Below are 15,961 nucleotides of genomic sequence, written 5' to 3'. Positions count from 1 at the left end.
CGAAACACTCTAATGATGAAAGATGAAAACAAGTATTTACTGAAAATTGCTGAAAAAAATATTAGTGAAAACAGAACTCATATAAAAATAAAACATGCTAATGTTTATTTATAAACAATTAAATTGACTCCTATGTTATTCCCTAATTTAATTTAAAATTTGCTCTCTTCAGTATGCACAGACCACTGGACATTTCTGATGTGTGTTCTCTCCAACTCTGTAATTCTTGTCAATACTTTGTCATAAATACTTGAAGTACTTTGTTATAACCAGATGAACAATAGGTACATTACAAAGTTTGTGTAGTGATCAAGGTACATGAACTAATTTAATCATAAAGCCAAAAGGCCTCTCACCCAAGTTTACAAAACCGAAATAATTACCAGGTTACAACCAACTACCAAAGGTCTCAAGGACATAAAATTTGGAATCCAACAGAACGCCGCACCTAAATCTACCACAGAATATTTTACCACCCGAAAGCTACATATACAGTGCAGTCCCATGACTCAATAGAAAGACACCTCAGCCATTCAAAAGAAAAAAGATGACAGCCGCTATACTGATCTTCACAATAGCTCCAACTGTTAGCCACTTTAAAGACAAATTTATTCATGCCCATGATCACCACAGCTTTCTGCTCCTAACCCTGTTCAACTTTAACTGCACGTGCTACTTCATGCATTTTTCCTATCATTTAGGCCGACTGTGCAGTTATGTGCTTCCAGAATATCACAAACTGTTTTCTGCATGTGACCCAGGTGAGTTTGGTGGAGTAGCTCTAAATCATTTTCAACCGCTCTTTACACCTTGCACTTTGTTTTTAAATGGTACAGATATGATCCAAGGAAATGCTGCAGTAAAAACACCATGATGTGGTTTTAAAATCCTATTCTTATACTGTCAAAAGCTTCCCTCTTTTTAAGTCTCTCTTATAAGAGGTCCAATGCTACTCAAAGTACTTAAGTTCATGTTCAATTTGTTTTTAAATTTTACATCCTTACTTCTTTATGGAACCTCTGAATTTAGAGAAGAAATCTCACTGGAAGAGCTAGAAGCTATACATTTACCTAACATAATCTTTCCCCTTCCACAGGGTAGCTGGAATGCTGTGATATGCAAACCTATCTCAGTACAATACATGGCACTGTGTCAATCAAGTCTCCAGGAAAAGCACCCAAGTTACCCCACCTACTACTTCTCCTGAGGTAACTGAACACTACACATGCAGGACATGCCGGATCTGCCAAGTAGCTTGAAATGTACGTGGTACTTTAAATAGCACTTCCTTCCTGACCCACTTTACATTAGCTATTCTTGAGTTCCTAAAGACCCTTGTCTTAAGAAGATGACCCCAAGCTACTTAGCAAATTCAAAGTGCATCAAAACAAATGGAACAGTCTCCAGTGAGACACGGTGGTACAAGACATAGCATTCCTGAGGGCAGACTCTCTTTCTCAGTTCTGTTGTTCTTCCAAAAAATTTCAAGGCAGCAAATGATAACAACTCCTTATTTATATTTTGTTGTTATTGTTGCTATTGCCCCTACACAAAGAAATGATTTCTGGAAATACAGAGACTTTGTGGGAGTGTAGAACTGACTAGACAATGGCTCATGACATACTATGAAATGTTACATTTAGGACCAGAGAGAGAAAATAGTATTTTCAAAATATACTATTTAGAAAAATAAAAACTAACCTATGCCTCCACTGCCACTTTCCCAATTGTCTTGGGAAAGATGAAAGCAAAAAAGGAGAGGTTATCCTCACAGCATGCTTGCTCTCCCTTTCACATCAGCCTGGGAAGAGAGAGCAGTCAAATAGTTTTACTTGATGGCACTTCACCTGCTCGAGCCATGTAACAAAACACCAGGAAATGGTAGTTCAACACACATTTTTAGTGCATGGCTGTAATATTTTCCCAAATACTTTCCTTTAATCACTGGATGCTTCAGACACTTAGTAAGCACTCATGCATTGGTGCATCTGTTCCCTTATCAGTACACTTTGGAGACAGAATAACCAAAGATATTCCTTAGCTGAAAATTTGTTTAAGATCTATAAAGAGTTCACATCCAAAAGTCATCTACGTTATTTGAACCTCCTGATAGCAATATTACTTTAAAAATTTGAGTAGGCTTAAAGCTCCTTAAAGCTAGGAGCTACTCATGAAAAAGAAAATCTGTTGAAACCTGTAGAAATTCCACAATGAAATTTTCTCAGAGTATCTACTGTAGCTTTTCTGAAATTGCATTAAATAATATAATTAATTCCTAGCTTTTTTATTTGTTCAAGGCTCTGAAAAACAAATTTGTTTCCCAAATAAAACTTTTACAAACCCTTAAAGAGGATTGCGGTAAACATGAAGCCTTTTGAAGTGTTATTTAAAAAATTTTTGCACCAATATAAAAAAAAAAAAAAAAAGCTCTAGAAGTTTTCTAACATAAATCTTGTTACATTCTTATTTCTGCAAATACAACCAGGTACCTTTAGAAACTGAGTTTTGGAGGAATGCTCCACTGATATTTAACTACTAGACCATCAAATGGCCCCTGTCGTATTGATCTACAATGTACTTTCAAAACAAGTTCGATCAAAACCCAGTGGGGACTCCATACTGAAAAGTAGACAGCTAATACTCAGACCAAATAATCTATGCCCAAACAAGATATCTGTCCTTTTAACAACAGTTGCTATAGAATTTTCTTCTCTTTTCATAGCTTGCCACACACAGCAGGAATTTCTTACTCTAAGCTACATTCACATTTTAAGCAAGCTATTTATACAGACCTCAATAGAACGTGAAAACAGTGAGCTAAAACAGCATGATCATTTCAAAAGAAAAAATAATCTAGATTAGAAGGTATGTTTGTGCTTTCTAAATCTAGTTATATTTAACTTGAACAAGAAGTACAAACTTTTTAATTATTTTTCAGAAAACATTCATATTGGTCTAGTATGAGATGACTCATATCAACTATTCCTATAATTAATACCATTTAATATTGCAGCTCTCACTTATTACATGAAGAGTAGAAGTTAGGCAGGTATGGCCATAGCTTCTTTGGGTTTGTATACTTTATTTAAAGAAAAAAAAACCCACAAGATTTTAAACACCATTTTCATTTTGATATTAGAATTCCCCAGTTTAAAATCAAGGAATTACAAAGCTGCAACTTCATCTGCTATCATGACATCCAGAGATAAGGTCCAGGAGATAACTAAGTATGATGATTCTACTCAGGAAGGTTCCACTTAAAATTACGAACACATTTCTGGGAAATCTGCAAATTTCTGGTAATCTACCCCCCAAAAAAGATTCAGGTGTGCTGATATTTCTTATAGACACAATTAAATCCTACAACACCTCTTATTAATACTAATCTATAGTCAATAAAGGACTACTATAGTCCTTAAGACAAATTAAACAATATGGTTTTCAACATGTAAAATAAAATTCTTGTGAAGTCGCAATATATAGTCATAACAAATAACACAGGGTGGTTCTGGACTTAAAACACAAGCTATCTTCTGGCATTTCATTACTCTTTCTCTGTTTCTGTACTCTGCCGTAATTTCTATGCCGAACTCTTGGGGGAAAGGTAAACAAGTCAATGTCGATTTCAAGAGATACCCATCCTCAAAAGGTTTCATTTCGAAACGCAATTATAAACAATCACTACTTATGCATTCTCAAGTAATTCAGGTGCATTCTGAATCTTAAAATATCTTTTTTTTCCAAACATAACATTTAATTGTATTGTTTTGATTTACTGCATATTGAATGCAATACGTGCATCTGTTGGAGAGCCGATGTCACTACTTAAAATAGTGTCAATATTGGCCCAAAGCACTCCAGTTAGCATTCAGTTACAATGAGGTCTGACAGGTTGTGCTATCTTCAAGGTGGAAGTTATCTCAGCACCCCTGGCATGCTGATGAGACCATGAACTCCTACTGCTGAGCATTCCAGAGCAACCCATTAGCCTTTGCTCTTCATCTCTTAATTCTGATGAGTGATGTTATAACCATCACAACTTAACACAAAGCTATCCTGAGTTTATTTCTTTTGTTTTAACATCAAGAGATTTGAGGGCCATTTCTCCAAGAGAAGGGATTTGTTCAACGACTTCATCTTTTGCTAGCTAAATCCTGAAGAAAAGACAACTTTTCAAAAGTAGAAAATAAGTTGCTTATATTCCATAATCTTGTAATTGATGTGTAATAAAGTAAGCAGATTTGTTTATCTGAAATACATTTGAAATGTCTTTGTCTTGCCATGATGAATTACCTTTTTTTAAAAATAGAAATATCACACCTGTAATTCCTCCTGATGTTTGCTGCTTAGGAGCAAACAACTTTTCTGCTTTGCTTATTCTCCTGATGATGTTAAAATTAATCTCTATCATAGTAAATACTTTTATATTCATTATTTTTCCACTCCTTCCTCATTCTCTTATCTCCCTCTCCCTCTCTAAACATAGATTGGGAATATTACCTGTTTAAGAATTCTTTATATCATATAGTGTTTTATTAACTGACCATACTGTATATGATTAATGGAAAAAATTTACTAGTCTTTGCTTTCATCTGCAAGGTTTGCCCAAGTATATGTATAAGGTCCATTTTCCCTAGCCATCACAGATTTGTTAAAATGTTTGACTGGGGTGTTTCTTGTCTGATATAAGGAAGGATGCCTAAAAATCACCCATGAAGAATGCATAAAGCAAAATATCTAGAAAAAACACAACACTGCACACACATTGATTGACAAAATGACACAAACTGCCCAACTGTAATCTTTGTATCTATCTCCCACCTGTGCACGCAATTCTGAAACACAGAACGTGCATTATTATTCCATGATAAATTCCCAAATGCTGGACTACCAAAAGAAAACAGGAGCAATAAAAGGTTCAAGACTAAGTTGTGATCACCCAAAGCAAACATAATTTGGGTTTGTATATGCATTTATGTGATGTAAAAAGCACCTATCTCACAACACTCTGACCACTGCAATGCCTCAGCAGGGTTAGACTCTTGTGATCAAAACTGTGTGTGGTCACTGATGTTGCAGATTGCACAATGGCTCACACTGCAGCTGCTAGCTGGGTGAGTACAACCATGCACTGACCACTTGTCTTTCTATATTCTAGGGCTCCTTACAGCAAACCAGTTTGAATGGCCTCATTGCCACTGCTGGAGACCCCCAAAAAGTCCATGAACATTCCCCTCTCAAAGCATCTCACCCAACATCTTAAAATGGATTGCAGTCCTCTACGTGAATGAGGCCATATACAAAAAGATTTATCATCACCATTCCACTGATGGCATTTTGTTCTGTATTATTTTTTTGACATTTATCAATGACAGTGAAGCAATTTTTTCAATCATCCCCCACCTTCTATGAACTGGATGCCTTCTGGATTAAGCTAAAGCAGAAAATTAACTCCAGCTAGTTATGGGTATTCAGTATTCAACACCAGACTAAAAGAAGAACCACAATAAAGCTAGAAATGCACACTGTGTGGATGTCAGGTCTGCAGCACCAATGGTACTGTTTTGCTCTACAGATACACTCCAATTATGCATTATTTGCTAATGTAAAGTGTTGCATATTACAAAAATACTTCTGGCAGTTAGATCAATTTGACCAATTTCTTTAACTCAGTGTCACGATCAAATCAGAAAAAAGCAACTATTTCCACTTTTCTTGGAAACTTTTTCCTGGATTAAGTTTTTTATTATCATAACACACAAAAAATATTACCACCTTTATATATTACATGCCATATATCCTGTCTGTATTAGAATAGGCAAATTTTCCATATGGTCTTTCGGAGTCCCATGAACTCCTTTCAAGACCTCAGAAGCTTCCCATTTTCCCTTTCACCAATCATTTTTTTTCAATAATTGCTAGACGTTTGTTCAAGACATATTGCTACACCACGGAGAATCTGTCCTATGCTGAAAACAAACAGTTGTACAGAATGAATGTTCAGTGTGATGAACAGCGTTTGGAGTGAAGAGAAGTGTTGGATGAGTACAGACACTACTAAAGCTGTTCTTTACTCAAAGTGAATATTAATGACAGTTGTTTCATGTTTCAATTTAAAATCATTCAGAACACACTGTTGCAAGGAAAATAGTTCACTTAATCATATTTTTAAACTTAGAAGTAATCGATAACTATCCAAATATATTTTATTTTTCATCAGGATGTTTGTGATCCTAAAAACGGTACCCCAAAACCTCTCCATTTTTGATTCTGAAAATATGACAAGCTTATTTATAGCAAAAGTATTTCAAACCTATACAGAAAATATTCCCATTTAAGTATACCTGCTGCAAATTTTCTACATGACTACTACTTGAGCTCCTGAAAGAACATAAAGTCCATAACTGTGGTTTAGATTTCCTTATTAGATCTAGCACTACAGACTCCAAAGCAAAGGGTAGTATTTTATTTGCAATAACAATTCACAATTTTTGAGACTCCTGACAAATGGTTGTAATACAGCCAATTCTGATTTGATTTTTTTTTTAACTTACCAATTCACAATACATTACACTGAATTCAAAAGGCACATGTAAAATAAGCTAAACAAGCATGGGACAGCTCCTCTTAGTTTTTACTAATCCAGGACAAATTCAGCTTCTAATAGATTTTTCTATCACAATAAAAATTCTGTAAAATATTAAATTAAAACTATGTGAACACAGCTCAAACTAACAACTACACTTTTTTTCTTTTTTTAATATGCTTTGTCTTTGGACAAGTTGATGCCAGTCCAAGATATGCTGGTATTTGCCAGCAGACTTCTGCCTGTTAAAATATTCTGAAATAACATTGTCGTTAAAAAAAACCCATCAGGACACAATGGTTTCATAAATATCTTCTCTAATATTAAATCAGTGGATGAAAAAAAAAACAATACAAAACCCAAACACAAAAGTAAGGGAAATAATGCAGGAAGAATGACTGCAAAGGTCACCTAGACAAATGTCTGCCAGTTGAAATGATGCATGGTGCACTACTTCCAGTACAGTGCAAATGTAGATATCTCAGATATACCAACAGATAAACTGAAATAAAAAAGTATAACAGTTAAAAGGAGAGCTCATTTCAACAGAGATGCTAACCAGAATGCTAAAGAACTTGCACATTCAGTTCAACAAATTTACCAAAACAAAGGATTGACTGGAGTCTATTTCTCATCAGAGCAGAGGTAAGGACATCAACCAGACTGACATCATTCTGTTTACATGTATCTAATGTAGATTAAGACACTTTTTGTCTTAACAGCTCTTACTGCAAGCTGCCATGAATTGACCTGGACCAGTGTCCTCACCTTTAGATTAAGGGACAAATTACATAACCTCTCCTGAAGCAGCGTCAGGTAATGCTACTATGAAATAAATTACATCTGTTTTGTTCAAATTATTTGTTTTAATGAAACTAGTACTGTGTTGAACTCTAACAGTTTTGAAAGCAGGTACAGTCATTTCACTATAATATGCAAACTGGCTTTCCATATCATAAGAAAACTATAATGACTGCTAAACACAAATATTTGAACTAAATCCTTAAGCGTTACGTCATTTCTGCATGAGTTACTTTTCATCTCCATAACAGTGGTCATGGGTGGCACAGACAGTTAGTGTGTAAAATGCTCACAGCAAAAAAGATTACTTGTAAGAGAAGCAGCTGGGTGGAAGGAAGACTGTACCATACTGTATTCTAATGTGTCCTCCAGGAAAAGGCCTCATCTGGAATTAATAACTACCCTATCCACTTCCGTCAAGGAATACCACATAGTTCCTTACCCAACAACAGAATACACCATTCCTCACCCCCAAACAAGCATCCATCCATGCACCCACACACCCACCATATTTACAAACTTGATGCCTCAAGCAAGGATGATTTTCTCCTATCAAATCTCAATACTTATCTGAATCCATCAGACCACCAATCATCATATCCTCGAAATCTGATTCAGTGAATGTCATCTCAATGCATTTTTATCAAATGGAACTACTTTCAGCAATTTGCAAATATCACAGGAAAAGAATCTGGACTGAAAAATGAAATGAACCTCTAAATTGTTTCTGATAAATAATTTTATCACTAATAAGCTCAATATGTACCACCCTCATAAACCAAAAAGTATGAAAGCCCATAACACATTAATCTACTGAGTACCAGCAAAACTTCAGAAATAAAAATTCTGAAGTTCTGATGGGATGAAATGGGTTTTCAGTTCTCCTAACTTCTCAGTGGAATCAAAACAAGTGTATAATAGAGAAGATGAATGTTTGACTCCTATCTGGCTTCTGCTGGGAAATAAAAAGATTCTGGTCTCAAACACAGCAATGTCTCTAGACTGCTATAGTGAAAAATGATGACATCTGAAAGACACAGCCTCCTAGTTCTTCACCACATTAAACCATGTGACCTGCATGTAAGTAGTTTCATTAACACAATCTGATTTTATGCTAAATAAATTATAAACGTGATACAAATAAAAAAAAACAGCTGACTTGGGACATCAGTATTTTTCAGTATAACTCACTGTCAGGAAGTGGTAGTGTCTTCAAAATTGTCACTGCATTCTTAGCACAGATTAAGATTTAAAACATTTTCTTTTAAATGTTTCAGAATGGGATAAAACATTTCATATTTTCCTTGCAAGGAATGAGACTGTGCTCTTAAAAATTAAGGAAAAAAAAAAGAAGCCTTACTGGTTTGTATCTTAGTGCATCTCTGTAGGATCCAAACAGTGCTGCCTGTGCTCGAAGAAAGGCCTTGGCTACTCCATCACCCGTAGCTGTAGACTGCTTTTTCAGTTTATTTTTCAAGGCCGAGACCTGCATGACAGAGTGGAACAGTTAAATTAACACCTCAGAAATTGGTACAGCGAGGTATGAACCCAATCAGCAGGCAAACCATGGTGTCTACAGGTCAGCCAAAACTTCATCCTCCTCCTTGATAGCTTAGCTTTTTAACTGCAAAGAGCACCTGCTGGTCTGTTAATTGAAATGAAAGCAGGGGATGATGGTAGAGTGCTAATGCAAATTGGTTTATGCTCTCTTTTTTTCCCAAGGCCTCTTGACATAAATAAGCTTAATTATTTTACAGTAAAATGCATGTGAGCCACTTTTCTGCATATTTTTTTTTTCTCAATCATAACATGTACCTACTTGTTTTGAATGAAGATAGTTGGATAGTTTGTATTTATGCTATGAAGGATTATTTTTAAGGACTCTTAATGGTCACTGCCTATTCAGTTTTAGGGATTTTTAAAATTATTTTTTAAAGTCAAATTACTATCTTACATCCTTTCTCATGCTACCACTGTAAAATAATTGAGAAAATTTTGTGTAAATTCAGTGCTACATTGCCTTTAGAATTGTCCTTGAAGATAAAACATGTGAAAGCGGAAAAAAATAAGAGCAACATTTAGGAGGCACCTGTAGTTAAAAAAAAAAAAACAACAACCCAAAGACCGTTCTTATTTTACTGCTTACCTTTTTTTTTTTTTTTTAAGGAGGTCTGTCTTTTTTAACTTAGCAAATGGCAACCACTGATTATATAGAATTAGAAACAAAAAAGAAATTTCAATTTAGATGATCCCTACTTGGAAATACTTTGGAGAAAAATCATATAATTCTGTAATTATTACAGTATTCTTTGAAGATATGTGGAATTACACTCAGTTATACTCTATACTCTCCTAATTTTCATCATGAGAGACATCTGAAGTAAGTCAACTCCAGTTAGGTAGAATACATCCTTCTATATCCCTTTGTATTGCAATATACCCAATAATGCAATAGTTAAGTCCCTAAATGTTATACAAAGTAACATTCAGAGTTACTCTTTAAACAGAACATTATAAGCACAAACTACCATCAAAATAGCTTTCATTCTTTTAGAAATATATGCAAGAATATCTTTTTGTTTCTTTATGCAAGTAGTCCTGACTGCTCTTGTAGATTATGATTATAATTGAAGTGTCAACCTAATTAACAACTAAACTTTGAATAATGCTAATGAGAACTGAACATGGCATCAGAGAAAAGACCAGCTCTACAGGTGATAAACCTTCACAGTAGTGACATTTTCCAGTGTAAAGTCACAGTTACTGTGATCTGATCAAAGAGAGAGACCCCCATTGGGTCCAATTATAACTATAGTTTTGAAAAAAAAATTATTGAGTTATGATGTTCATAATCTATGCAGAAAGGCCTTTACAGTATAGGTCTTTTCCCCATAGCTGTGATCTTTTCAATTTATATCCAAGCTCCACAGATCTAGATAAAAGTTTAGAGCCTGACTCTCTTAGCGCATGGAAAGCATACACCAAGGCTCATTTATGTTTTTTTTCCTTACACCTCAAAACAAAAGATAAAAAGTACAAGTCTGAGTACAAAAAACAGTTAAGCAGTTCAAGGTTTGAGATTTTTTTGTTCTGTACTGTATGATTATTTTAAAGTTACTAAAAATACTGAAAAATTATTTAATTCTGGGGGAAATAAATTTATATATCCTTTGTATAAGGGAAATCTGTCCATCAGAGTTAGCTCAGTTTCACTAAAACAAAAACAGTAAACATGAGGTCAAAACCAAAATTGTCAACCTTAAAATGTTGCCTCTGTCATGATGGACAAAGTATCTTCTAAATATAAGGGAGGGAAATGTAGAAAATTCTCTACATTCTTTTAAATCTACTTTCTTCTGAAATATACCTTGTGAGCCTGGGGGAATTATGCAGATGACAAGACAGGGTAAGAGAAGAAAGGGTGTATAGATGATGTAGAGCAGTGAAATTATAGGACAAAGTGGAAGATGTGAAGGAAAATGGTATTTTCTGATTTTCAAAGTTCTGGCAGGCCCTATGTACCCTAACATAAATCAAAAAACAGGATGCTTTAGGCAAAAATGTGTTAAAAAGAACAACAGAAAGCAACAAATTTCCCACTTTACTGCAGTATTGGTGCATTATTAGTTCAACAATATTAAAAGCATCTCAATGGGCTGGCAGTTTGATAGAGGGTTCTCCAGAACAAAAATGTGTGAGTCAGATGCACAATTTTGTGCTGACATTCTGGAGGGAGTTTGAGCCTCAGAAGGGCTATGCTGGAGTTCAAAGAAAGTTCCTCCAACTTCCATTTCTCTCAGAAGGCAATGCTGAAAGGCAGGAAGAGCTCTATTAGATTATCCTGCAGAAGTACTAGGAGCACAGTGCTTTTGAAAAGAAGCCTGCAGAGATAATGTGGGCCGCAACCCTGATTTCCCAATCGTCACAACCAGAATCCTGGCTGAAGCATACTTCAAACACCCTTGAGACCTGCCTCGGCTTCCTTCAAGCTGAGGTCAGCAAACATGCATGAAGAGGGACAGTGCTTTCTCAGGGCTTATCCCACCACCGAATGATGGTAAATCCAAGCTGAGCATTTGGGTAGGTTGCTGGCAAATTCTCCAAGTTCCACAGTTTAATCAAAGATAAAGTTATAAAGTAGTTATTACAGTCAATACAGTAGGTATAGATAAGAGACTGGGTGCTTTGAACCACTTTGAAGGATGTGGTGCACAGCAGGATTCTGATTGCTTACATCCATGAACCTAAAATCAAGGAAGTGTGAGACCCCTCTGGGTGACATCATTAATAGCTCTTAAAATTTCAAAGAAAATAAACAGTTTTGGCACCAAGCCAATAAAATATCAAGCAACATCTTTCTCAAAATCTTTTCCTCATGCATGCTTTAATCCATCAACCTATCTATAATTAAGAATGCCAAACTTTTTTTCTCCCCTTCTTTGCATGTCTTAAGCAGAAATAGCCTTTTACAAAGTTTAAAAATAAAGAACTGCAAACAAACAAACCACAGGGGTTAGAATGCTGTTAAAATTTATTTCTGGAAGACACTAGTGATCTGTTTCAGAAATGGTATTATTAATTTACACTAGAAGCAAACTGTTTTTATCTTTTCCTAGCAACAGCTTCTCATAGGAAGGTGACTTCATTAGACTGCTAAACAGTAGCAATGAAGAGCAATCAGAGCTTCAGGAAGGTTTAAATCAGTAGAACTGTTTTTCAGAGATTTAGAAAGTCATGAGATTGATATATGATTTTGTTTTCATATGCAATTAAGCGTATCTAAAATATAGAAACATACTGTGTTGGTCATTAAAACAAAAAACGTATTTTTTTTTAAATTGTCACCCTATATCCTTTCTAAGATTTCTGAAAATATATCTGATCAGAAACAAAGTATGACTAATATCTCTTCCATTTCCACGTGAACAGAAGAGTAGAAATTCAGATAAAGTTAAAAAAGAAATTGATAAAATCACGTAACTATTAATCGATGCCTTTGTTCTGGCAAAAACCCATGCACATATAGAAATATTCAAAACATTTGTTGCCTGAGAAATGCAGAACCATGCACTGGAGTTCCCAATGACTACCATATCATTGGAAAAAAGCTACTTCTCTGATATCACTGACAGTTGTTATGCTTTAAACTATTTTTTTGGTGTTCCCCATCAGATCACGTCCCTATAAAAGTAAGCCCGCTATCCACAGCATGAAGGTGAGAGATAATGGCAAAGAGAAACAAAAAAAAAAACCTCACAACAAAATGCAATCTGATATGGTTTAAAACAGTATTGTTAATGAAGACTTCTACATATTTGATATTATCTACACACACAGGATTTCGGCATCTCAGTCCTCCAGCATTTAATCACAAATACAACAACTATTTCAATGAAAATGTTTGCAAAACTCATTGTACTTTTCAACCTCATGCTCTAGCTTCTAAAACTATATCAAGGTTCAACAGAATCTCAACTCTAAGAATTTATCTAAAATAAACAGTTACCTCATAACAATGCAAACACTGCTGACTGCTCTGAGTTTCTAAGATATATTAGTAATATTTTTGGCTATTTTCTTATGGAAAAACATAGTAAATTATGATACTTAAATTTTACAAAAAATCTTTTTAGTTGCACTGTTAAACGTTGACCATAACTTCTTTACAATATTGTTAATCATTGTATTTTCAGAAATAATTTGCACTCTCAGCAATTGTTTTGATAAAGTAAATTTAATTTTCTAAGTGAATTACAGCCTACTTTTCAAATGCTAACTTTAGAACAGTAATGTTCATATGCCCGATTTATGATGTTAAAAATGCTGTGACTTTAGGAATTTTAAAACCAAAACTCTGAAAACCTGTTTAGATTCTGTACTGTATCATAGTGTGTGGACACCACACACTACAAAGGCTGCACATCTTTCAACGGTGCTGTAGATTTTACAGTTAACATTTAATAACAACAGAAGATGCTAAAACCCTATAAAGCTGTTTTCTGAAGATCATATTTATAAAAGTTTTGCTTTTAATAACCAAGAAAGACTTGGTTACTAGAAGTGATGCCCTCAATTTTCCAAGCTTTTCTTGAGAGTGTTCAAATTTGAGCAAAAGTGTAGTCTTTTGGTCTTTTGTCAGAGTTAACTGCAAGCAGGTATTACAGGGCCAAAGTTTATAGATGTGTGTCTATGGTCCCTGCTAATTTATATACAGCACAAATGTTCTTTTTCTAATGTCTTACGTTATTAAAGTGGTGATCTCAGTATTATTGTATTAGAAAATTTACTCCCACAGAAATAACTTTTTTTTTTTTAATTAAAAAGTAATAGACAAATTCACAGTGAAATGATAAAATTTAAAAACAAGTGTTCTTGTCAGAAGAGAGGAAAAAGAGGGTTTTTTCCCCCTCTAAGAAAACAAAGGATTCCTGAAAGTCTTGCACTGATTTATTTTTCCAATTTTAAATACCTTAGGAGTAGCGGAACTGCTACTGGCATGGTAGTATTTCTAACAGTCAATAAATCTAAAATATTATGTGTGAATATTGGAATGAAGCCATTAAGAAGATTACAGCATGCAACGCAGCAGAGGGTCCACATGAAAAAAGGACTGGTAATTCAGGACAACTGTGACCACTGACCTTTGCACAGTCAAGACCACTGGTCAGTCTGACAGAATAATAGAGTTCACATGCATAGAAAGTCATCTAGCCTGTAACTATAATTTAAATGCTTAAGTGAATGATTTAAAAATGCCTTTAAATCTCAGTTAATTTATTATACAGTTTATTAGACAATACCACATAATAATGTTTTTCAATCTTAAATTTATCATGAAAAAAATCACAATCAGGGCATTTTAATAGACATATTACTTATACATGAGTAAACTATTAAATACCTATGCTGTGAGGACATCATCAGGCTTATTGATCAGGAAAATAATTACTTAATTTCCTTCAGACATAAGAAACAGTTTTAGAAAACTCTTTGAAAATACTGCATTTCTTTTGTTAGGCTGCTAACCAACCTGGAAACAATTTTTGAAAGGGACAGTGAGACCATAGCTTCTTTTAGATTTTCAGTTCTTCATTCTATTTTAACACTCTTCAGAGGTAGGTACTCATATTTTTTCATCAGAAGCTTTACTACCTTTGCATGTAAGCTTATGAGGTTTATTTATATAGGTTAAAATGTTTACATTTGTAATTATCTTTGACATTTGCTTTACTGTTTTAAGTCTAACTTACCATTTTGACTCTAAACTCCCTTGTCTTACACTTTTTAACTGAGATGTTAGCAGTTGCACTGCCCCTCATGAATGCAAAAGGACAAGCATTTTGTCATTTTATGAGCCAAACAAGGACATTGTCTGTGCCTTTTGTTTCCAGGTTTCCCAAATATAATTGTATACGTTTCCCATTAAATTGCTTTAATTAAAGTGCTTTATAGACTGAAGTAGAGGAAGACATCTCAATAGTCAAAATTAAAAGTTTCATTTTAAAATCCTCAATATCTGCAAGTATATTTTGCATAAACCACAGGTGTTCTGTATTGTTCTCTATTTTGTTCTCTGGAATGAAATATTTTAAGTGTACTGTATAGTCTGTACACTTGGATAACCTCCATTAACATTAATAATAACAACATGCTTATATCCTGGGGGAGAATATAATTCTTAAAAGTATGAAGATCTGTATCCCTATTTTCTTCATGCTAGCCTACTCATTTAGAGATCATTTTGGTATGCATCTGTAAAATAAATGAGAAGTCCCTCTCATTGCAAATATCAATTTTTACTGTTTGAAAGACCTCCAGCTACAACTCCAGCATTTTTTGAAAGATGATGCCTAATTCTCAATTCTACATTTACCTATTATTTGACAAAAGAATGTACCTCCATGACACTACAACCTCAACCTTATTCACTGAATGCAAGGACCGTTAAAATTATTGACACACCAGAAAATGACGCGTTTTTTACTTGTTGTACTCTTGAATGATAGAGTATAACCAAAGTTATTATATATACATGCATGTGTGCGTGTATACTTTTTCATAAACTAATGTAAAAATCACAAAAGTTCAGAATATTTTTTATAGTCTTTTTCTGAACTATAGTTGATACTGAGTCAAAAGACAGACTGACCAGACGATCTATAAAAAGTCTAGATTTTAACATCATTAAAATCAAAGCGAACTGACAATATAATCAAGAGTTCGATTTCCATTGTACCAAATATATATAAATTACCAACAAAACCAAAAGACTTAGTATGGCACTACAGCGCCTTACTTTGACTAAGACCGTTTGTTTTTATGATTTAAAATTTCAGAAAATGTAACTCTTTGATTTCACATTTTGATATAAAATTCTTGCTCTTGACAACCACTTGTGACAGCTTAAGCATCTAGAACTAAATAATCAAAACAGTGGTTTCACAATTATATTCTCTTAGAGAATCTATTGGGAAAAACAAGGTAAGTGATTTCTGTGACTATTTAAAATGATATACAGAGTATGTTCCCCTATAGGCAATAAGAAAAAAAAAAAAAAAAAAAAAAGGGGGGGGG

General features: G+C 34.3%; 1 protein-coding gene across 1 annotated transcript in view; it reads right to left on the bottom strand.

Moving 5' to 3' along the window:
• DENND1B (DENN domain containing 1B) overlaps positions 1-15,961 on the bottom strand; it is a 161,858-nt gene that overhangs the window by 33,236 nt on the left and 112,661 nt on the right. Inside the window, exon 13 of the mRNA XM_026853973.1 lies at positions 8,748-8,873. Within this exon, the coding sequence (XP_026709774.1) occupies positions 8,748-8,873 (126 nt within the window). The remainder of the gene's footprint in view (positions 1-8,747; positions 8,874-15,961) is intronic.

The sequence above is a fragment of the Athene cunicularia genome, assembly GCF_003259725.1.
Source record: "Athene cunicularia isolate RWA chromosome 8 unlocalized genomic scaffold, athCun1 chr8_part1, whole genome shotgun sequence".
NCBI classification, from domain to species: Eukaryota; Metazoa; Chordata; class Aves; order Strigiformes; family Strigidae; genus Athene; species Athene cunicularia.
The sequence above is the reverse complement of the archived record's forward strand: the minus strand, read 5'-3'. Positions and strand labels throughout refer to the sequence as shown.